Genomic DNA, 25,755 nt, shown 5'->3' with positions numbered 1-25,755 from the left:
TGGGGTGCATGGACTTTTGGAATTGCTGGTTTCAAGCTCTTTGGATAGATATCACTTGTTAGGTCATGTTGTTTAACTTCTAAATGATTGTTTAATTTTAACATTTGTGGTCCATCTCTAAGTTGACAGTTCACTTAACACAGCTTCTGACACACCCATAGGAACTTCCTTCCTGTATTATGCTACAATAGGTGCCAAAATACATATGAAGAAAGTGGACTAGAGTTATTAGGTATCAGACATTACAGTCCTACCACCAACTCTTCATGTCTCTTGAGCTCATGACAATTTGAATGTCAGGTTACTGGAAAAGTAGTTTATTTATAAATTCTCAGTGTCTTAGAGAGTTCATTTACTCTCATATATTGAGCACGTATACTTCTTACTCCAGGCCAAGATAAGTCCACTGATTTTTGCCACATTCAAGTTCCAGAAAATCTGCCAGAAGCAAGAAAATTAAGAAATCCCAGTTGAGAGTTACTCCACTCAAATTTTAAAACCCGAACAGATAAAGTGATCGTTGTGCTTTCAGCCAATATATTCACTGCCATGACAAAAATCTGAGATTTTGAAAAATGCCTCCAATCTTAAGAAGAAGAAGAGGAAGAAGAAAAAAGCTGGGGGAGGAGGAGAGGGAGGAGGAGGAGGAGGGAGGGGGGAGAAGAGGAGGATGACAAAGAAGAAGGAGGGGTTTAACTCTAGCAGAGGAAGAGAGGCTGGAAAAGTTCAAACAATAGTCTTGTAACATCTAAACACAAAGGTCAGATTTCTGTAGTTTATAACTATCTCTATAAATACTCAATATGTAGAATTCTACCGAATTACTAAAGCACTGAATAATTTCTGAATGCTAACACTGTCATTTATAAATGCCTATAGGAAATAGTAGGGGTGAGGCCAGACCTGTTGATCTTCAGTGTTTTAATAATTCCTCTCTTTCTTCCCCCATCAAACCTGTTATGACTGAGTTCTTAGAACTTTTATATATGGAAAGCTCTATAAGTTTCTTTGAGAATTACGTAAGGAAGAAAAGCAAAAGTGGAACTTGTTTACTCATCATTGGATATTTTTTTATATAAAATTCAGGACTTTATTGACTACTTGATTCTTAGCTCATTTCTCCAATATCGAGAAAGACAGCTCAGAATACAGACTCTGGAACCAGACATCCCGATTTCCAATCTCAACTCTGCCCCTTACTAGTTCTACAAATTCAGTAAGTCATTTCCTTCTCCTCCTTTAAGGATTCCCAACTCAGGAGAAGCAAGTTCTAGTCCTAGCTCTGCCTGTGACTTGCTTCGTGACCTCGGGCCACAGTTTCTGCATCTGTACAGAGAGGGCGCCAGGGGACTGTACTACATCAGTAGTTCTCAACCAAGGGTGAATTTTGCCCTGCAGGGGACATCTGGCAATGACTGGAGATATTTTTGGTTGTCACCACTACAGCGGTGGCGGCGGGCATCTGGTATCTAGTGGGTACAGGCCAGTAAAGTTGCTAAACATCCTCCAATGCACAGGACAGCCAGTGCCCTGCGCCAAATAATTACCTGGCCCCAAACGTCAATGCTGACACAGCTAAAAGATCCTCGACTCTAACTCCCTCGAAGAGCACCTTGGAAGTAGAGTTGAAAAGGCCAATTTTGATGGTTCTACATGGGGGCTTTTGTGGGAGAAGAACAATATAAGGGTTAAGGGCATGGGCTCTGAGGCCAGACTGCCTGGGTTCAAATCTGACGCCACCACTTACTGGTTACTTGGGGATAATACAGATATCTACCTCAGAAACTTGTTAGTTAACTTATTAACTAAATAAGTTGATATATGTAAAGCACTTAGAACAGTGCCTGGCACCATATAAGTATTAGCTATCACCACCATCATCATCACCACCAATCTAAATATGGGAGTAAAACAGGAACAAACACCAACCGTTTCACTGCAGGAGTTACGTGAGTTAGACTCCTCAGTGGAAAGGTTTCGAAGACTGACCAAATTCAAGCGCAGTTCCTCGCATCAGAAACTCTGCCCTCCCTCAAGTCACTCTTCTCCCACTCTTTCCTCTAACGCTGCCACGGCTGCTTAGAGGCCTGCATGCAAATGTTCTCACAGTCTGGAGGGAACACAAACTACTTATACCCATTACTACAATGCAAAAATGAAGAAATCTTTATCTGTTCAGTAGAAAAGGACAGGCACTTCTGCCTTCCCTCTGTACGGGGCTGCCATGAAAGCCCTCGGGACCCAGGCCCCTGCCCCAGAGCTCTTCTCCTCCACAGAAACTTCATGGAGTCAGTTGGACACACCTGTTCCCCTGCTCCCTCGTTCTGCTGACAGTGGAGCCACCAGGAGAGAGAAACAGCCTGTGATACTATCTTTTTGTTTTTTAATTACACAAGGAAAAATATAAGATCACAGTAAAACATTCAGACACAGAGTAAAACAACAAAAATCTCCCTGTATTTCCCATCCTAACTCCCCTTTCATAGAAGTGAACATTTTTTTCAATTTAATATGTATCTCTATAGATACATATTAAAAAACTACATACACACATTATAAAACTCTCTATAGAGTTTTATAATACATTTACTTTGTTTCATATTTTTTTATTATAACAAACATGTCTACATTTAGAGCTATCTAATTTTAAGATCTGCTTCACTGTATTCCCTAATGAGGACAGGAAGACGTAGCATAGTTTATTTACGCATTTCCTTACTGGTGGACATTTAGGTTCAAACTTAGACTTCAACCTTAGAGTGACCCGATTATTGATCTGTAACTCAACTGCAGTTGCCAGCAAACCCACTGGTGACTCTACAGACAGCTCTGTCTTCCCAAAAGACTTATTTCTAAAGTCTGTCTATAAATAAAAAATGCTAACTGAATTTATACATAGTTTGAGTTATAAGCACAGCTACATTATTTCTATTCAAATGTAAGTAAATTTAACTTAAAAAGTTAAGACCAATGGAAAAATTAACTCAAGGTTAAAAATTTCAGCTTGCAAAAACGTACCTATGGTATTTTTTAGGGTGTGTGCTTTATCTCTAAATCCTGCTCTAGAGATTTTGGAAATCACACAGTCAGAAGCTATTTTCTTCTAATTAAAAAAAAAAATTATAAATTTCCCAACTTAAGGCTAGAATCAGTAAATTACTAAATAATTACATTTCTCATATCCAAGTATTATCTATAAGTACTTTGTGGAAAAGCAGAAAGGGGAAGTTTTGCATCTCTAACTAGTGAGCAAGGGCTTTCTTTTCCTTTCCTAATAAATTACAGGCAGACTTGAACAGATGTCAGGTTGGCATTCAAAACCTAAAATATAGCTGAAAAGCAAGTTATGACTAATACAAGGGAAAAAGATGAATGTCAGAAAGCTTCATTTTTTTTTTTCTTTTTTTCAAATTTCAGATAAGCTCTTTAGCCTTAGGGTTCCTTTTACAGAGCCCTGGAGTTCGGCTAGATGTCTTAACCCCCATTTAAATTGCAATCTCTCCTCATGAGTGGGGGTGTGAAAATGCATTTCAAGAGTGTCAGTGTTTATGTTAATCTTAGCAAGAACTCCCTCTCTCCCAAATATGGCATGTACAAAATCTTAGTGCCCTTTCTGCTCCGGTATTTTATTTGCACTGTTCTTAGCGTGTGAAAGATGTCTGCATGTGACTGAAAGGCCCCTTATCTTCCCGGCAGCTCTACTTCATAGAGTAACTGCACTTTCTCTTACGATGGCAGAAAAAGAGTTGCTTTCCTCTAGAATTTCAAAAGAAATCTTAAAAATACAATTGAAAATAGGCTTAGAGAGGGAGGCACAGGGGAAAGGGGACCAAAAAGAACACAGTGTCAGTTCCAAAGAATGGGGGCACAAGACCATAACAAGTGGCTTTCCTCCCACTAGGTGGCCTAGATATCGACAAGGTGTAGATCCACCAAAAGACAGTGTGAAGCTAGAGGCCTTAAGTCTCTACATCCTTTTCCTCCTAGCTCTAAAACAGATAGCTCCTGCCAAAGCCCCTTTCCTTGGATAAACATGGACCTTGTCCTAAGAGACACTGACTAATTCTTTAACAATTACTCTACTGTTCTTTGAAAAGATTTTGTTTTTTGTTTTTTTGCTCTGACATTTACAGTTTAGAGGTAATTGCCAGGGATGCTGAAAAATGAAGTTTCTTTGCAGAAATACGATCTTTGCCAACAAAAGAGCTACAAGGAGAACTGAGATAATCAATCAATCAGTTATCCTGAGCACTCCCCACAGAACTGCACACAAGGGAATAAGTGTGGCCAATGTCTGAACAGAGCATATATTCAGCCGACACCTGAGCATGCTCAAGGACAGCAATCAGCTGCTGAGTTTATTCCAGATACCAGTTTTTGATGGCCACATTTCTACCCTGGGAAGAAGGTGCTGCTATTATCCCACAAAGTAAGGATGTAAGGTCATTCTGTTTTTTTTTTTTGAGGAAGATTAGCCCTGAGCTAACATCTGCTGCCAATCCTCTTGTTTTTGCTGAGGAAGGCTGGCCCTGAGCTAACACCCATGCCTGCCCTTCTTCCTCTACTTTATATGTGGGACGCCTGCCACAGCATGGCTTGTCAAGCGGTGCCATGTACACACCTGGGATCCGAACTGGGCCGCCAAAGCGGAATGTGCGCACTTAACCACTGCGCTACCAGACCAGCCCCTAAGGTCATCCCTAACTAAACGTCTATCATCATGGGGGTTTGAGGACATTCTAACTAACAAGCTATTTGGTATCCACTAAGTGCAAGGCAGAGGTCTAGTTTTCTTTGTGAATGCTTCCATATACTTCCAAGGAAGAGCTGCCCTGCCCAGGTTTGGGTGTCCCACTACTACAGAGAAGGAAGAATTAAAGAGCTACACTGATTAAAACAACAACAAAAACAAAAGTCCAAACTGATATTTCCCCTAAGTAATTCCTTTTCCTATTTCTGCACACAGACTTTCTACCTCTGTAGGGATATATGTGACTTTCTTCCCCCTTAAGGCTTTCCTTAATTTTAATTCTATAAAAATTTACTATTATAAAAATAGGAAGGTATATACTATGTACTTGAAAGTACTTCACGAAAGAAACTAACACACTGGAAACTCTAGGACACTTATTTCATGTATACTACCTCATCTGAGCACTCATTTTACTGCATAATTATGTGCCTCTGGTTAGTCCTGTAGTCTTCTTATATTTCATCAGCAGCATTCTGTATGTATCTAAACTACATTTTCAATTTTGAAAAGCAACATGAAGTTTTACAAGCAAAAGGAAAGAACTGTATTACCTAGAAGCATCATTATCAGTCTTATAAAAACGACAGAAAAGAATTCTAAATTTATCACTTTGTGAACTTGAAACTTTGATATATAGGCAAAAAGATCCATTTAGTTAAGATTCCTGTTTATAAAGTAGATATAACTTTAGACTCTATGGTAAAGATAATGATTTAGTCTCAAGCCAAAAGTACAAAAGTTCTCTGCTTAAAACAAAACAAAACAGCCCCATAACCTACATAAATTATTCTTTTCTAATCACTATTTTTCTTCCATTTGAACTGATTTAGCCAATCATACCCAGTGTCCAACTGAATCCCCAAACTATATAGGTTTATCTATTTTGTTAACAGAGTGAGGAAAAATCAGCCAATTTGTTCTCACCTGGCAGGGAAAAGAACATGGGGTATATACAAAAAGGACTCGTGGAATATTATTTTATATTCTATCCAAATGTAGTAATTTATACCTTTATCTGCCTTTACCAAAGCCTAATAAGAACTTTAAACCACACTGTACTTGCAGTACAATGAAGTATTTTCAAAGGAAAAAAGGAGCCCCTATTGGAAAACAGGGAAAGATACATGCATAGCAAGAGAATTATTTCTCAGTCATTTTACCATAAAAAAGTAGCTTTAGGACACTGAGAATCTTCACTCAGAATAAAGAAAATAATGTGTCTCAATTCAGCTCAAAACCTAAGGTAGCCTTAAACTTATTATCTTTTAAATCAAATTGATAACATACTTTTTCATAGCAAAAAGCCATAAAAAGAAAAAATATATTGCTCTTTAAAAAGGACAGAAATAATTTCTGCCTAATTAAATTAGTGTAAAAATATTAGAAAAATAAATCCATAAAAAAGGTCCTGGATAATAGCACTCACAAACAAAATTCAAATCCACGGTCCTTAGTCAAAAAACATGTTAACAACAACAAAAAGCATACTATTATAACTCAACTAATTTCAATATGGATTATAGAAACACAGATTAAATTCACTCAGAAATTCCAAATCTGTTTTAATATCAAACTCTTAAACAGCTGGAAAAGTCACAAATTGACCAATGTGAATCTTACTCCTTTACACATCGTCTCCCCAAGCCGACAGAAGCCCTAATGAGCAGGGTGTGGATCACGCAGCAACAGGAATCTAGCCTCTGAATAACCGAATCCTCAATACTTTCCAAACTGTGAGAAAATCCTTATAATATGATTAAAAGATATGGCTTATTACAGAAGCAGTTATTTTTCTACCTGTTGGCTGAATAATATAAATGTTCAAAGAAACAGAATCATTATACTCTTTCTGCACAGAGCTCAGTCTTGAAAACCAGTAAAAATATTCCACAAGAATAACTTAGAACATTTGGAATCATCCTTTTATCTCTGCTTAGATCCAAAATATATGTAAATGATATTTCTATGTCTTGATCAAAAAGCTTTAAGGATTAATTGTATATCAAAACACACATTACCAACACAGTGAACTACCACATTTTTTACTACTTTCCAAATTAAAATTATGTTTTTTTATGAACTTGGCCTTTGTATCTCTCAGATTAAAAAGTATGTTGTTGCCATTTCAAGGTGTATAAACCTCAGGTGATGAGGGTCTCTGTCATTTTCTCTTAATCCAGTTCCAAACTCGACCTTTACCCAGCGAACAGGTGTGTGCTGTGCCGGTAATTTATCAGTAAGCCACCGGGCAGAAAAGCTCCCAACAATAGGAGGCTAACAGAACCAAGCACTTAGCGCCTAGAAAGCAGCTCTTCCCCCACCATGATGAATATACTTTTATCTCCCAGTAGCAATTTAACTATAAAGAATGATGGAGGTGAGGAGAGTAATAGATTCGTCTTCTTTCAGTTTTTTGGATACTGTTTTTATACTAACAGTCTGCCAGAAGCTGTTATGTTATAAATTCCTTTCTCAGATATTCTGTTGCTCACATTCCAATCCAACCTGTGATATGGATATGAAAACAGACATGAGAGCATTTCCAGTAGGGCAAATAAAGCCACTTCACACACAGATAAATTAAATAAACCTTCAAGAAGAAAGCGATAAATAGCTAAATGAATAGCGCAATTCTTTGTATGCGATGTGGAAACTCCTATGCATATCCTGCATTTGTCTGTTTGGATCAAACTTATCTAATTCAAAAACATGTTAACTATCCATTTACTAGGTATGAAGATATACTAATTGGGTAATGCAACAGCACAATAAAAAGCAGCAGCAGCTAATATTAGAACAATGCCCACAGTCTAACAGATAAAGATTATTTAGAAGGGTAAATCTGACTCAGAGTGGATCTTGAGAGTCAGGTGAAATTTCTAAATATGTCCTGTAGAAAAATATACTCGATTAAATAAATGAACAAAATAGAACAAACACAAATATTTCTATGACTTTCCCGTAAAATTTAAGTGTAATTTTAAGAGTTCTAATACTTCAAAGATTTCTTAGAAAAATTTATTTTTTAAAGAAGTTAAAATACTTTGGCAAGTCTGAAAAATAATTTCAAAATATTACTGAAAAGAGACTTTCATTTTTTTCTAACAATACAAGATCTTATCAAACTGTCCTTTTTAAACTCACCCATCTGCTCCACTATCTCTGGAGGAAATACTCGGGAAGCAAATGCTCGTCGAAAAATGTCTGAAAATTCCTTGTCCAGGCCTCCTATTCCCATCTTTTCAAAGTTCCAGTCAGGATTGATGATAGACTGGCGATTTTCCTTGGTTTTAGCTTTGCCTGTGTCAAACAAAGATAATCAATGTGAAACAAGAGCTTCATCACTAAGTGTAAAGAGACAGAACTCCCTGGGCATCCTCAATGAAGAAAGAGAAGCTACCCTGATAGAAAGATGAACACCATGCTCTCAGCTGATTTTCTAACAAGAAGGATGAGTTTTGCTATGATAAATACTTTGTCTGGTCCCCATTTAGAGACAGTAAAACACTTTCAAAATGACTTGCTAAACTCATGCTGTAGTCCACTTGCAATCAATCCATAGAGCTTGGTTTTATTAACCTCTAATCCTAACCAAGTTAACTAACTTGGCTGATTAGAAGAAACACCATGTGCCTATCTGATGAAGACAACACTAGTTGCCAGAAATGCAACTGAAATCTAGCAGTCTCTCAAGGCTCCTAAAGCAAGTGCATTTAAAAGTGCATATATTTATCTAGATTAAGTTCATAATTGGGTACATAACCCTTCAGCCTGAAAAGAGGCACTGAGTAAGTTTGATGTCTTATGTGCTTTTTCTTTACTTGCACACAAAAGTCTAAAATCATCCTAAATCTTTAATGATTTCAAAATTCATGTTTTCAAATTCTTTCACAAAGATGAAAATTATCTAACTTAAATGTCATAGTGCCACCTAAAGTAACCCAAGAGAACCACAATAACTATCTCAAACACAAAGAATAAAAGTGCCTTAGTATACTCTATTATAAACAAACAAACAAAAGAAACTAATATTATAGCTTTTTAAAAACTAGGGAAGAAAAGGTCATCTTAGAAAATGTTTATCCTAGACCGTAATTTTATCCTTAGACTTTCGTGGACTTAATATTTCCTTTAGAAAGCTATCAAAAATATTTTTTCTTACACTCTACTGCCCTCTTGTGGCCATATTTACTGCATACTAAATCACCACACAATTTTATTTTCCAATAGAAAAAAACCTAACAATTATCAATCAAACATTCACATGAATTACTCAGAAATACTCACATTATATGAAACTCATGCAACTCCCTTGGGATAAGATACCTTACTTAACAAAACTACATTTTATTGTTTCTATAACAAAATAACAAAAGTGTATTTTATGTTCATGTACAAAATATAAAATACAAAGAAATCACTTTAGAAATGGATCAATAAGAGGAGATTATGATATATCCTACATCCATAAAATCACATATATAGTAATTAAAAATTATGTTGTAGAGGAATATTTAGGATGCTTGAAATATGTCAAACAAAAATAAATGATAATAGTATGAAAATAGAATGAAATTTAAAAATTTTAGTGTGTGAGTTGTTGAGCGAGTGCCTAACCATACTTTATGAAATAAATATTCTATTTTATAATTAAGAAAAAATCATAAGGGGAGAATGATAACTTATGGATCAAGAAAAAAGGCTATACATTCGAAGTTAAATAATCTTGGATATGATGGTGTGCAGCCAATGAAAACCGCCTACTTCTACTGGGGTAGACATCAACATAGTTAAATCAACAGAAAACAGGAATTACTGTACAGTTAATTGCATCATTATTCTGCTGAGTTACTATTCTTAGAGACTCATCTGGATTATTTTAATATAATAAAAGTAGGGCTAACGTACAAGAGTAGAACTGAACTATGAATCTACTGCAAAGACTTTCTTTACCTGCACATTCATCATTCAACTCAATCACAGATAGAAGTAACGACCATGTGAGGGATATTCTACAAAATAACTGACCAGTTCTCAAGATCGTGAAGGACAATGAAAGTCTGAGGAACTGTCGGAGACTGGAGAAGACTGTGGAGGCTAAGCAACTAAATGCATGTGGGATCTGGAATTACGGCCGGGAACAGAAAGAGGATATAATGGAAAAACTGGGGAAATCTGAATAAAGTCTATGGTTTAGTTAGCAGCAACGTAACCACGTTAATTTAGTTTTGGTAACTGTACTATGGTTATTTAAGATGTAACATCAGAGGAAGCTGGTGAAGGGTATACAGGAACTCTCTGAACTATTTTTGCAAATATTCTGTAAGCCTGCACTTACCTCATTATTAAAGCTTTAAAAATTAATTTTATCTCTATCTTTTTCCTTATTTTAAGGTGGTACTAGGAAACTGAAAATTACGTATGTGGCTCACACTATATCTCTATAGGACAATGCTCTTCTAGTGAAAGCTTTAAACCTTTCTTCTACATCAGCACATCTGACAGATATGAAATACTCTGTGATTCTGTAATAAGCCTTCTCAAGGGAGGTGCCCCATTCTCCTTCCCCACCTGAAAATCACAATGGTTGAGTCACATATAATAATAGAGATGGTTCCACTTCATTCAGAATCTTCTAAAGACTGTAAATCTGGGGCCAGCCCGGTGGCGCAGTGGTTAATTGCGCATGTGCCGCTTCTCGGCGGCCCGGGGTTCGCTGGTTCAGATGCCGGGTGTGGACACGGCATGGCTTGGCAAAAAGCCATGCTGTGGTAGGTGTCCCATATATAAAGTAGAGGAGGATGGGCACGGATGTCAGCTCAGGGCCAGCCTTCCTCAGCAGAAGGGGAGGATTGGCAGCAGGTAGCTCAGGGCTAATCTTCCTCAAAAAAAAAAAAAAGACTGTAAATCTTACCAATAAGGTTGAGTGATGAATTTTCTGCTTTTTCAAATGCAACTTGACTGTTTCCAACAACCAGTCCTATTTCGATCTGTATGAAAGACAATAATTAGTAGTTAGTCTAACAGCAGACTTCCAGACTTCTCAAGGCAAGGGCAAAAATGCAGGGGAAATGAGTCTCTCTGAGCAAAGCAAATCTTCCAAACCACGACCTAAGTTACATTTGCTTTTGTCATAACTACCTTCTCCTATTTCTATTTTATTTCAACGCATGTATCTTTTGATAATGCTTGTCTTATTACTTATTTACAATAAATAGCTGCATTCAACCAGAATTACAAGTATATATACAAATTTCAAGTTACTATTAGGTTTGCAAATAAATGTGTTTTATGCTTATTTTTATAACAGTGATAGCTATAAAAGGAATTTTTTCTTCCTACTATCTTAAAAGAAAGAGTAGGTTATATGAAAGAAATCACTGAGCAAGAGAGCGGCTGGGGAAATTATATTAATCTGCACATTTCACATCATAATTATTATCTAATAAAGATTATTAGAAATAAACCATACCTTCTGTCTTTTACCTGTCGCAGGCTCTCCCTTCAGGATGCTAGGATCCATGGCTTCAATATCCTTTACCAGTAAGCCAAAAAGCTTTTCATTGAAGCTAAAAACAAGCTATGTAGAAAAGACATAAGGGGAGAAAAACCACTTCATGATATACAGCTTGATTCTCACATCATCACCAACATTCCCCAAATGCAGGCAAGCAGCTGCTCCTGCAGGTCCCTCTCAAATCAGCTCCACAGGCAAACCAGCCACACAGCCAATGAGAGGAAAAGGGAACCAACATTTTATGGAGCATCTGCTATGAACCAACAAACACTACAGGAGATTCTGTAATTAATACGCACAAACTCTTGGAAACAGAAATTATTCCTCAGTTTTACTAGTAAGGAAGCTGAGATCCAGAGAGTCTAAGTAACGGGACCCAGAGTCACAGTAAATGATGGTGCCACATTCAAGCTTGAGTCTGTGGCTCTAATATTTATGCTTTTCTACTGTCAACATAAAACACCTGCCATACAAATGCAGAGACAGCTTCTGAATGCTCACTCATTCACCAAATAGTTACCGAGTGCCTTCTACAAGCTAGGCCCTCTTCTACGTGCTGAGGTATAACAGTAAATATAACAGGCAAAGCCGACTGTCAACCCCGCCAGTACTAACTACTGTGAATGGGAATAAATACTAAGAACGATGATTTGGGGTAAGATATTTACGTCTCCTCTGTATTATGGAAGATTTTCTTCCACGGGTTTACAGATATCTGCACGTTACTGGTTTTCAAGTTATTACAAATACCAAAGCATTTTTTAGTAAAATATTAAAGCTAAAGGAGAAGGTAAAAACAATGAAGTTTAGCTAGGCAATTTGAGCATAACTATAAGTCAACAAGTGTAGGAATCCAGAAGGAATATAGAATAGCCTCAAAACAATGGACAGGCAGTCAACAAATTATCAGCTGAATGTCACCTTGGGGAGCCTTCTAGGACCATCTAATCCAAAGTAGCACCTCAGTGGCTCTCTAGTGCATCATCTCACTTTACCTACATTGAAGTACTTAACAATATATGGCATTTCTTTCTTATTTTCTGTCTTCCCCAACAAGAGAGTAAGCTCTACCAGTAGGAATTGTGTCTGTTTTGTTCACTGCTGATCCGCAGGGCTTAAAATAACTGCTGAAACATAGTAGGTGTTCAATAAATATTTGTTCAATTAATTAACTGATCAATTGACGAATAGGTTCTTGTCTTGCTATGCCCGACTGTGTAGCCACGGGCACATCATTTACCTTCTCTGGACCTAAATTCTTCATTTGCAAAATGAGGAGATTAGGCGAGATAATCTCTGAGGTTCATTTCAATTCTAGTACTTCTAAAAATAATAATAAATGCACTGTATCCTTTTCCCGTCTACCAGTAATTCAGTTTCCACTGTGAAAGTTTATCATAATGGATGAATCATCCAGATGCTTAGTTTTGTTCTTCCAGATTTATGCCATTTTCAGTTAGACAAGAGAATCAAAAGAATGACACTCCTTCACTCCAACAGCTCTTTCCTTCTACCACTTCTCTCATTGCCCACCTTACATACCTTCCCATGTGAGAAACCACAAGGGCAGTCTAGGTAAGTCACTCGAGATCAGAATGCTATAAGCAGAGATTCTCAAACATTGTGGTCTCAGGATCCCTTTATATGCCTAAAAATTTTTGAGGACTCCAAAGAGTCTTTGTTTATATGGATTATATCTATTGATAATCACCATATTAGAAATTAGAACAAAAATTTAAAATTTATTAATTTAAAAATAACAAATCCATTATGTGTTAACATCAATAACATATTTTTAATTTACAAAAAACTTCCATCTTCCGAAGCAAAAAATAAAGTGGGAAGAGCGGCACTGTCACATTTTCACCAACCCCTTCAGTGCCTGCCTGAATGGAAGACTGCCGGGCATTATGTCTGCTTCCTCAGTTGACGTGCTGCGCTAGCAGCCAGCACGTGTCTGCATAAGGTCACTGCATGCTTGTGAGAGAATAAAAGGAAATGACACATCATGTCTTGGTATTAATATGAAAATATTATGACTCTATAAACCCCCTGAAAGGGCCTCAGGGACCCCCAGGGGGTCTCAAGACTACATTTTGAGAAAATTTTGAGTAAAATTTTAAAATAGAATTTCTTTCTAGGAGGTCAGAAATATGATACCAACTGAAGTGCAAAAAAGGAGGCAACACCAGCAATATCATTTTAAAGGAGACAATATCTGGGCTCCAGAGGTTCCATAAAAACCTGAAAATATGTATTACATAGTTTTCTTAAGCTTCTTAAGAAGTTCATAACCAAAAAAAGTTAGGAACTACTTTTCCATAGAAATGTATCAGTGAAAAAGAAAGACACCCAAAGATAAAACAAACATCCCACAAAAAGAAAAGAAGTAAGAAATTTGAGACATATGCCTGTAGTGTTTCCAAATTTACAGAGGGAAAAGCTGCTGTAATTATATATGACTTTGTAACCTAAAAGCTACTTCAGAATTTTCCTCAACAAACTCCTAGAGGTTCAGCAAATACATTTCCCTCAGTTTTTATCACTCATCTTGGATATACCTGTTAACATGCAAAGCTCCTCTCAGTCTTGTTTTTTGGGGTTTGTTTGGTGAGGAAGATTGGCCCTGAGCTAACATCTGTGCCAGTCTTCCTCCATTTTGTATGCGGGATGCCTCCACAGCATGGCTTGATGACCGGTATGTAGGTCCGTGCCCAGGATCCAAACCTATAAACCCTGGGCCACTGAAGCAGAGCACACGAACTTAACCACTATGCCACAGGGCTGGCCTCTCCTCTCAGTTTTTAAATGGTAGTATCAATTTCGGACATGTGCAGAAATTAGAATGCCTATAAAGTGAAAGGAATGACAGAAAATTTAAAACTACCTGCTGTCCCACTGAGAATGCCTGGTTGTTGAACTGTTGAATAAATTCCGCAGCCATCTTGTCAGTATCATAAGGGTTGGAGTCGATGCTTTTTTTCTGCAGGAAATCAATCTCAATGGTCATTGTGCCAATACATTGTTTGGCCTTGTCAAATGTATATAAGGACACTAGGAAAAAAGAAGCATTTTTTAAATCACAGGGGTACCAAATATTTGCTGTGTTTTGAATAACTAAAAGTTTAACACAAATGAATCATAACAGAACTTGACGAAAAGGGGGCTTTACATGGCCTTCATTGGAGGGACACGTAGGTACAGATTTTAAAAAATAATAATAACTACTTTCTTCCCTTCTGAATTAATTAGAACATATTAAACAGCACTCTCCCCCTACTTTTACCCATCACCCAACTCTTACGGGGAAATCACAGCCCTCCCAAGATGGTCCCTGCATCTTCTTCCCTCTCACTTAAAGTAGGACGAAACGACAGCATGGGAGTCCCAGTGGAGTTGGCATAACATGCTGTTTCCAAACAGATTTTTGTTTGACACAAGAATAAGCTAAGGTGAGAGGTGAGTGGACTCTTCTGCCCTAGCAAAGTAGGATGCAGGACAAAAAAGAGAAGGCTTGAGAAGCAGTGTTTACTAGGATGATTTGCTCCAGAGCATTTCTTTTTTAATACTACTAAAATATTTACTGAGCACCTACCATATCCAAGGAACCAGTACGTTCTTCGTGTGCAACATGTAGAACAGGGCAAGGACTGTGTTTTTAACTCATCTCTGTATTAACAGCACCTAATAGTCTGTTAGATGCTTGATATATTCATGAATTATTTAAATTAAACAACAACAACAGCAAAAAAGCTATAGTCTCCATGCGAATAACAAAGGGACTTTGGAGTCTCTGTGTTTCAATAGATTCTGTCAGTAACTGGAAGAAACTACGTAAATCATCTAGCTATGTGCCTCGATTTATCACATTTGTAAAACAAGAAAACTGGACTAAATAAATCTTTATGGTCCTTTCATACTCTAAATTCTGGTCTAAGCTTGCTTCTTATAGTCTAGCCACTTGAGTTATGTACAAGGATTTTCCATAAATTCTTTGAATGAAATTGCTTCTGTAATCATATTTTTATATTTTGGTTTGCTGTTGTAAAGGGGGACACACATATTTTAAAGATTAACATTTTCAAAAGCAAAAGAACAAAGAAAGCCAGGATGAGGGATAGAAAATTCACTGAAGTTCAAAGAATAAGTTCAAATCTCAGCTGAAAGTTTCAGAATACTCTGCCTCCACTTCTGGGTGTTTTGCTCTTTCTTAATGTTTCCTAGAAAGTTCAAGGTATATGCTAAGTAACTTTCATAAGCAAGACAGCTTAGTTGTTTCCTCACATAGTGAAGCTATGTACAGTATGAAATACTAAGGTAAAAATGAATAAGTTGATTCAGCAATTCCATCTCCAGGTGTCAGTCCCAGAAAGACTTGAACATTTGGCAAAAGAGATCTATATGGAGGTTCATTGCAGCATTATTTGTAACAGTCAAACATTGAAAAAACACTGAGCAGGAGGAGAATGATGAATGAAATGTAGCATATTCATAATGCGGAATACTGTACAGCAATTAAAATAAAAATGATGTACATTTGATAAAGATGGATAGCCCACTAAAACATCATATTGAGTTTAAAAAGTATACTGCAGAAAGATTTGTACAGTGTGATACCATTTTGTGAAAAGACTCCAAAATAATTCCATATCATAATGCATATATATGTATGTATCACCTTTATATCAAGAAATTGAATAAGTGTATTCAAATATCATCATTACTGACTATAGTTTTCAAATGCATTTTAATTTAAGCCAATGTTCTTAAATAAAAAATACCAAGTTGTTACAACAGTTTCAAATGCTGCAGGCAGCACCATGGACAGTGTCACAGGCACCACCAAGGTCAGCACCATGGTCAGCCCCAAAGGGACAGATGCCCTGAAGGTTTCATCCAGGAGCAAAGAAGAGCCAGAGGGTTGAGAACGTTTTCTTATTTTATGGTTAATAAAATTTAATGTCAAAGACTAATAAAAAATACTTGTATAAGAAAAATAATTTATAGCCATTACTTTGAATAAACAGACATTACAATAATAGGTATACTACAACGGTCAAAAAACATTTGTTATTGAACATCAGTTATAATATTTAAAATATGGCATTTCCAGATGGAGAGAAGACTAAATGATTCTTTTAGAAGATTCCCTCAGACTAAGATCACTTACTTGACTTAAAAATTATCTCACCTTACAGACAGAACTCCTGTTCCAGAATCTCTGAATTAGCACTCTCCATACTACCTCCTGTCCTATCTTTGCCTACATCTCTACTTGTGCTGAACCAGCTGTCTACCTTTTATGGCCACATTGTCCATACCATTTAGGCCCCCAAACTTTTCCATGCCTCAACTTATTCCACCTTAGTCCCACCTAATCACTTAGTTTTATAATCTTGCCCATTAAGTCTATTTTATTCATCTTTTAAAGAACTGCCTTTACAATCAAGATAAGCATTTCTGGTAGCAGGAGAATGCTTTAAACATAATTTAAGCTACAAAACACATTTCTCAATTCATCAAAATTTTTAACTTTGAACTTTTATACCTTTTCACAACAGAATTTATCTACACTAAAAGTTAAATTTAAGCACACTCTTAACCCTATATTTAAAAAAATAAGTTTAAGGAAATTAGAAATCTAGGCTATATACATACCCATTTTCTCATTAGGTTTAACAGTGTTCATTTTTATGAATTAAGTAATTAAGTTCATTTTAAGTAATAAGATTTTAACACACCACTCTCAGTGCAAGACAGGTCAAGGGACCAAAAATAAGTAAGAATATAGAAGATCTAAATAGCATAATCAATAAAGTAGAGCTTATAGGTATATGCAAAACACCACCCTCTGACAGCAGAGAATATATCTCCTTTTCAGTGCACATGAACCTTTTTCTCTACCCTCTTAGCATATTTTAAGTCTACAACACAGTGTTAATTACAATCACCACGTAGCAATTAGAGCTCCGGAACTTATTCATCTTGCATAATTGAAACTTTGTACCTTTTGACCAACAACTCCTCATTTTATAAATGTCATCTTCAAAAATGTCATCATTATGAAAGGAAAAAATAGCTAATGATTCGAGAAATGATAACTAAGTGCAAACACGATCCTGAACTGGATCCTACCCTGAAGGGGAAAATGCTATACAGGAGATAACCAGGACAATTGACAAAACTGGAATATGAACTATAGATTAAAGTTTCAATGTTTAATTCTATCAATGTTTTACTTTCCTGAATTCGATCAGTATAAGAGCACATCTTTGTTCATAGGAAATACCCACTAAAGTATTAGAGGTAAAGAGGAATGATTTCCACAACTTAATCTCAAATGATTCAGAAAAGAAATGTGCGTGCACATGTTTGCATGTGTGGAGAGAAAGAAAACGATTAAAAAAAAAAAAGACAGGGGCTGGCCTCGTGGCCAAGTGGTTAAGTTCGCGTGCTCCGCTGCAGGTGGCCCAGTGTTTCGTTGGTTCGAATCCTGGGTTCGGACATGGCACTGCTCGTCAGACCACGCTGAGGCAGTGTCCCACATGCCACAACCAGAAGGACCCACAACGAAGAATAGACAACTGTGTACTGGGGGGCTTTGGGGAGCAAAAGGAAAAAATAAAATCTTTAAAAAAAAAAAAATAAGACAATTGGCAAATCTGGGTAAAAGTAGTATACAGGAATTCTCTGTATTATTTATTTATTTGAGGAAGATTAGCCCTGAGCTAACATCTGCTGCCAATCCTCCTCTTTTTTGCTGAGGAAGACTGGCCCTGAGGTAACACCCATGCCCATCTTCCTCTATTTTATATGTGGGACGCCTGCCAGAGCATGGCTAGACAAGCAGTGCATAGGTCCACACCCCGGATCCGAACCAGCCAAGCCCAGGTCGCCGAAGTGAAACATTAGAACTTAACCACTGCACCACCAAGCCAGCCCCTCTGTATTATTTTTGCAATCTTTCCATAAATATGACTTTTTTTAGGTTTTAAAAGCAACCAGGGGCCAGGCTGGTGGCGCAGTGGTTAAGTGCGCACATTCCACTTTGGCAGCCCGGGGTTTGCAGGTTCGGATCCCAGGTGCGGACATGGCACACTTGGCAAGCCATGCTGTGGTAGGCGTTCTCTATAAAATAGAGGAAGATGGACACGGATGTTAGCTCAGGGCCAGTCTTCCTCGGAAAAAAGAGTAGGATTGGCAGCAGATGTTAGCTCAGGGCTAATCTTCCTCAAAAAAAAAAAAAAAAGCAAGCAGAAAAAAAGCTGGCTTAATTACAATTGCATTTTCTTTTCTTCCCCTACAGTACCCATGAAGCTGACATGAAATTTTCTGACAAGAAGATACATATTCTATTTCTCCAACTTTGCCACACTGCTTAAGAGACAATGCCAATTCTTGCTTATAATCCACAAGTGGCTTAGTCCTTTTATTCCCCTTAAGTCATGAATTGCTTTCCATGCCCTTCCCTAACGAACTATGACGACTTTATAACACATTTCATTAAAAAAAGTACACCATTTGTTTAAGTATTGCCAGCCTTTCTTCCCCTTAACCTAAATGTGATTTATCTTTCCAAACAAACACAGAAGAAAACATATCTCATATACAGTAAAATGGAATCACCAAGTAATATCAATTATTCCTCTTCAACATAACAGAATTTTAACAAAATTTTCCACAGCTGTAATTTCACAAAGCCCTATTCAACTAATTCTAGGCAAGTCAAATAACTTCTGAGCTATTTTCCTTGACTCCTGAATTCTCCCAACTCCTCACTACACTCCACACTGACATCAGAATTGTTTTCTAAAGGTACGATTTTGACGGGCTCATTCAGAAATCCTTAGGAGACTTCAATTGGCTTTGTGTAAAATCCAAAATTTTCAGTATGTACTTCATTGCTAGGCCCTCCACTAACGGCATGGCTCTCATCGCTTACTACAACCCAGTCAGGCAAATCCCTTCAATCAGGCAACATCTCGGTGAGCACTGCCTACGGTTTGCCTGCTCCCATCTCACTACCTTTATTTATATTATTTCTCATCTTCAGAGTCTTTCTTCCTTGTCTCTACCATGTAATGACTTCCTCCTACTTCATAATCATGCTTAAAACTCCAGTGCCTAGAAAGATTTCTCTGGCTAATTTTCCAGTCTCCAGTCAATTCATCCACTCCTGTTCTATCTTAGCACTTTTCACAGAGCTCCTAATGCTAATATTTGTGCACATATTTACCTTGTAAATATTATGTAAGCAACAAATATGTGGATATTCTTCCCCCATTAGATTATAATTTCCAGGCAGAAAGAAGAGCAAGGAGGGGGCCGGCCCGGTGGCGCAGCGGTTAAGTTCGCATGCTCCGCTTCTCAGCGGCCCAGGCTTCACCAGTTTGGATCCCGGGTGTGGACATGGCACCGCTTGGCACACCATGCTGTGGTAGGCGTCCCACATATAAAGTAAAGGAAGATGGGCACGGATGTGAGCTCAGAGCCAGGCTTCCTCAACAAAAAAGAGGAGGACTGGCAGTAGTTAGCTCAGGGCTAATCTTCCTCAAAAAAAAAAAAAAAAAGAACAGCAAGGAGATAAAGAGGTAGGTACCATAACTATTTACTTTCCATTCTCATAGATCTAACCTGTAATATGAATAGGATGAATGTTTAATGGCCTGACAACTAGTAACAGAAAATTGTACGGATCTCCATAACTATGAGAAAATCATAAAGAAAATTTACCTCAGGTAGCTAAAAAATATACCTACCTTCTATTTCTTGCCCAATAGAAAGTCCAGCCCATTTTCGCTATAAAATAAAAGAGAAAAAAAGACATTTAAAACCACATCAAACAAAATTAGAGAAATAAGGAAAAGAGGAATTCCTATGAGTTTCAGGAACACATACAAAGACCAAAACATGGTACGCTTTTATTGAGTTGTGTTTCACAAAAAGATATGTTGAAGTCTTAACCCCTGGCACTTGTGAATGTGACCGTATTTGGAAACAGGGCCTGCAGATGCAATCAAGTTAAGATGAGGTCTTATTGAATCAGGATAGGCCCTAGGCCAATATGACTGGTGTCCTTATAAGAAAAGAAGAGACACACAGACACACAGGGAGAAAGTCATCTGATAATAGAGGCAGAGACAAGTGATACAGCTACCAGTCAAGGAACATCAAGGATTGTCAGCAACACTGCAAGCTAAGCTTGGCACAGATTCTTCCCTAGGGCCCTCAGAGGGAGCACGGCCCTGCTGACACCCTGATTTCAGACTTCTAGCCTCCAGAACTGTGAGACAATAAATTTCTGTTGCTTTAAGCCATCCAGTTTGTGGTACTTTGTTATGGTGGCCCTAGAAAATTTATAGGCTATAGTTTATATTTGAACACTTGTCCAAAAACATACAAAGTTTGCCTTTTTACTGTAAAGCCGGCACCACTGAGTAGCATGAGCCTTTGCAAAATACAATGCTCCTGAAGGCCTTCATAGTATCAGAGAATATTTCAGTGTGGTAAATGTACTGTGGTTAGTTATACTGTTTGTTACAGTATCACAAAAAGAGAAACATTCAATTCATGAAAACTAAATTAATAGATAATCTATAATGAAACCCAAGTAGGAATTCAGATCACTAAATGGTCATCACTAAAAGGATTTTCAGACATTTGCAACCAGATTTTAGCTTCTCCCCAGGCCCTAACTAGTTACAATGGCAAGAACGTATGGAGGCAGGCAAGACTGTGTCTAGGCAGGAATTCAGGATTGGCTTGGTATAGATTCAAAATTAGTAATTACTGGTAACACTTCCAAGAACAGTGAGAAAAACAATTTTTGGCTGAAAATCAATAGTTTGTCTACTCATCTGAACACTGTGGATTTTGTGGTGGAGAGTTAAAAGATGCTGCATTGTGAGCATTATTCACCATAGCCAAGAAGTGGAAGCAATCCAAGTGTCCAGTGACTGATGATTGGAGAGAGAAGATGTGGTAGATACATACAATGGAATACCACTCAGCCATAAAAAAAGACAAAATCGTGCCATTCACAACAACATGGATGGACCTTGAGGTATTATATTAAGTGAAATCAGCCAGACAGAGAAAGAGAAACACCGTACGATTTCACTCATATGTGGAATATAAACTAACACACGGACAAAGAGAACAGTTACATGGTTACTGGAGGGGAAGGGGGTTGGGAGTTGTGAAGGGGCACATTTATATGGTGACTGACAAATAATAAAGTCCAACTGAAATTTCACAATGTTATAAACTATTATGACCTCAATAAAATAAAAATTAAAAAAAATAAAAGACGCTGCATTTTGAATATGTGCAACGTCAAGTGTTCTCCCTTCCAACTTTCTCACCGTAGGTCACTTCTCCCTCCTCTCTGCCCTTCACCTCCTTGTTCTGTAATATCCCATCCCACTTCCAGCCAACCTGAAATTTAGCAGCATGCTAGGTAAGCCCAGACTCTGAGTCACAAAGCAGCCACATTTAGGTTCCATACTTCAATTCCAAAGAGAGCCTCCAGGGATGATAATAATAGTATCCATCATATGGGGTTGTTTTGAGAATTAAACGAACTAACACATGCAAAAGTACTTAGAATAGTACCTGGCCTCTAGTAAATGTTTCTTTAAAAAGCAGAGAGACAAGGAGAAATAGTCAGCAACCCCATTTCTGACCACCAGAATCCCAAATGTAGCTCTGTAAAAGCTGGCAAACTTTAGAATATCCCAAACCTTTGATCTATAAAACAAGTGTGAAAAGTAGTCTTGATAACGGAGAGGCATCCAAACAGAGAACAGGAGACTAGTGAGAGAAGATTTCCCATAATCTTTGAGGGTTTCAAGAGATCTTTAACAGTTCCCTAAGGAGTGTCTGATCTCTCTCCCTGAACTTCCGTGGGAGTAAATCAATGCTCACTGGCATAGTAGAAGGAGGTAGGGGTTACATTTACATTGCTTAGGCTGTGGAATCAGCAGCATGAGCAAGATGATAAGGGAGACAAGGACCCAGATTAGCAGTTGTGATGCTCCCAAATTATCTGTTACGTTCCTGCGACAGTGGTAGGCCACTTTCCCTCCACAGAATCCACCAACAGTTGTAGACGAAATCATAATTCTTCCACTTGTTCCAGAAGCCCAGCAAGTTAGGTTGAATTTGAGATAACAACTACTTATATCATATTCTTTTCTTTAGTCTCACATCATGGCATCTTAAAATCACTATTAGATGTCAATTTTACAAGCAAATGTTATTTTTATATATTTTCTGGTTACCCTTTGAGTTAACATTAAAATAACGTGACATTTTATCTCATAGCTAACCGATATTACAGCAGAATTTTTTAAAATTAGAAAAAATCAAGGCAATAAAAGGGAGACACAGTAAAAACTGGCAATTAAGAATATATCTTTAAATCTCTTGTATAATGTCTAGATGATTTTCTTCAATGTCAATCAATACAGCTATAGGGTAATACTCGCTTTAAATGAATTGATTCTTCTACACCTTTCAAGAACAGAAGAGAATGCATTAACATCTGAGTTACCTGAGGTAAGCTGAATGCAATGCTCCCTGGAACCACTGATGGATGGGTCCTCAGAGTAAACGTGTACCTGTGGTTGGGAGAGGTCCTCACAATCACATGCCTAAAAGACAGAAACACAGTCAGTACTCCACGTCAAATGTGTTCACTTCCAACAACTGATGCTTGTTGAGTACCAGGTGGAAACATGGCATTACGAGAGTCCTGAAGGAAGAGGACCACAAATTTCATTTCCAAAGAATGTCAGCAATTCAAAATGTTTTCCAGGCATAAGGAGCACCTTGGGCCAAACACACATCAAGCAGAATCAGGACCAAGTTAAACAAAGTGCATACCATCCAAAACATCAACTTCATTACATTTCCAATTTACATAAAACTGAAGATAGTGATTTAGAGTCCTTGATATTAAGCAAAAATTAGATGACTTTCCTTTCCTGAGAATTATTTCACATCCTAAATAGAATAAAGGGAGGAGAACCCAGATAGAAGAGCCAGGATATAACCGTCAAAATAAAGTTAGTTTTTAGAACTATTCATTAAATCTCTTTGCACACTCTCACAACAGGTTAAAACAGTAAAAATCCGTAAAATTTAAAAATGAAAAATTTTCACAAAATACATCAGCTTTCATATAGATATCAATATCTACTATTTCAAAGCATTTTGTGCTAATTCACCCTGCTCAGAAGTTATTCATAAACAGATAAAATACAGTCATCTCATGATTATTTTCCACACCAAGAAACTGCCAAGGACTGCGTCTGAGATGGAAGCTAACAACTGTTGCCAATCTTTTTTTTTCCTGCTTTTTCTCCCCAAATCTCCCCAGCACGTAGTTGTATATTTTAGTTGTGCGTCCTTCTAGTTGTGGCATGTGGGATGCCGCCTCAGCATGGCTTGATGAATGGTGCCATGTCCGCGCCCAGGATCCAAACCGGTGAAACCCTGGGCTGCCGAAGCAGAGCGCTCAAACTTAACCACTTGGCCACGGGGCTGGCCCCAGAAGCTTCAAACTCTTTTATGCAACAGCACCATCTTTTTTAAAATTACATTTTAGAATGCTATAATTTTTTAATATTAATGGTAATGCTTCTATATATATCATTTTGCTACTAGAACACACAATATCAACTACATTTTAAGTATCTCTCCGTGGGTACAGTGAACCTTCAGCACATATAAAAGAATTCCATGAGCAAATTCTCACACTGATTATCCATACTCCAGCGTATATATGGAAAGTCCCGTGTTCAACTTAGCACCACAGAATTTTTAGGACTAGAAACAATACAATCATGAAGTACAGCCCCTTACTCTGAAGCTGAAAACTGCAGATGATTAGCAATTCTACCTCTGTGAAACTCATGTATTTCACAGTTGGCTTAAAAAAACAAAAAAAGGCTCAGTTAAAATCCTGCCTCTCTGCTCCGTATTTCCTAGCTTGCCTGCTGGTACAGTCCCTTCATCTCCTTACCTCTACCAACCTCAGAAGCATATGGAGGGCACTGCACTTGGTAGCAGAGTCTTTAGAAGTTCTGGCAGCAGGTGATATGAATCAGTTAAAATAAATGACAAGGAAAAATGCTTGTAAACATTCTGCATTTGTTACGCATCTTCCAGTTTTCACATCCCTTAGATTGTCATAGTAATGATCAAAATAGCTAATATTTATTGAGGGCTTATTAATGTGCTAGGCACTGTTCTAAGTGCTTTCTTTGTGTAACTCAATCTTCTCAGCTACCCTAAGGAAGACATTATCATCACCACAATTTTACAGATTAGGACACAGAGGTATACAGACAGTAAATAACTGACCCATAGTCACCCAGTTTGTAATTGGCAGAACCAGGAGCCAAACTGAGACAATCTGACTCCAGAGCCAAAAACCTAATAATTATGCTATATATTATTCATACAACCAGTATGTCAGTTCTGCTAAGAAAATAGAGAAAAAATAAAAGTTATATAGAAAAAGCTATGTATGAATTAAAAAACATTATATTTATCAAAGTTAAGACAGTAAAAACTGAAATATATAACTCATTTTCATCTCTTCCATTTTTCCAACTCAGCAAAAGGAATAAAAAAATTATTCTAAAGTTTCCTAAAAAATAAGGGCTCTCTAGAAGTTTCTAACATACGACTTAGCAGGTTAGAAGAAAATAAAGTTAGGTACTCACTGGCCAGACTGGAAATCCTTTTCATTCACAACTGCACAGTTAGTTAAAGATAATTCATCTGTAGGACATCTTGCAGCTTGCATACTCTATAAAAATCAATGATATGGAAAATAAGATTGTCATCTTTCATAACCTTACAGAATAGTTTATGCCTTCCTGTCCTCTATTCCTCATCACTTAAGTAACACTATTGTTTTTGACTTCAAGCATCCCTTTCCCTGTGACAACAGCAAACCCTTCCTTTGGGAAACTGTTCCTTCCCCATTCCCCATGCTTCTGAGGGCCTGCCAATCACAGCACACACACAACCACACAGAGTCCTATTCCATCCAGGGGATTTTATATAGACAGGTGCTATAAGAAAGGCATTCTCTTGGAGCCAGCCCCATAGAGTAGTGGTTAAGTTTGGCACACTCTGCTTAGGCAGCCTGAGTACACAGGTTTGGATCCCAGGCATGGACCTACACCACACATCAGCCATGCTGTGGCAGTGACCCACATATAAAACAGAGGAAGACTGGCACAAATGTTAGCTCAAGTCTAATCTTCCTCAGCAAAAACAAAACAAAACAAAACAAAAAACCAACGCATTCTCCCTTGCCTCATCACTGCATGGAGGAAAATTTTCTGCTTCCTCTGCTCTAAAAGAGAGTAAAACCACCACAGAGAAAGCAAAGGAGACAGACATGGCAAACAAATACACATCTTGAAACACAGACCTGACAACCAAGTTAAAGTGCTTGAGACCACTC

At 37.6% G+C, this 25,755-nt stretch overlaps 1 protein-coding gene across 1 annotated transcript in view; it reads right to left on the bottom strand.

Annotated features, from left to right (window-relative positions):
- NSF (N-ethylmaleimide sensitive factor, vesicle fusing ATPase) overlaps positions 1-25,755 on the bottom strand; it is a 142,469-nt gene that overhangs the window by 92,301 nt on the left and 24,413 nt on the right. Inside the window, exons 2-8 of the mRNA XM_070561754.1 lie at positions 25,004-25,089; positions 22,825-22,924; positions 20,030-20,069; positions 14,158-14,324; positions 11,226-11,333; positions 10,668-10,743; positions 7,898-8,053 (exon numbers count right to left, since the gene is read on the bottom strand). Of these exons, the coding sequence (XP_070417855.1) occupies positions 7,898-8,053; positions 10,668-10,743; positions 11,226-11,333; positions 14,158-14,324; positions 20,030-20,069; positions 22,825-22,924; positions 25,004-25,089 (733 nt within the window). The remainder of the gene's footprint in view (positions 1-7,897; positions 8,054-10,667; positions 10,744-11,225; positions 11,334-14,157; positions 14,325-20,029; positions 20,070-22,824; positions 22,925-25,003; positions 25,090-25,755) is intronic.

This window comes from Equus przewalskii, chromosome 10 (genome assembly GCF_037783145.1).
Source record: "Equus przewalskii isolate Varuska chromosome 10, EquPr2, whole genome shotgun sequence".
NCBI classification, from domain to species: domain Eukaryota; kingdom Metazoa; phylum Chordata; class Mammalia; order Perissodactyla; family Equidae; genus Equus; species Equus przewalskii.
Note: the sequence above shows the minus strand (reverse complement) of the source record. Positions and strands in the feature narration are given on the sequence as shown.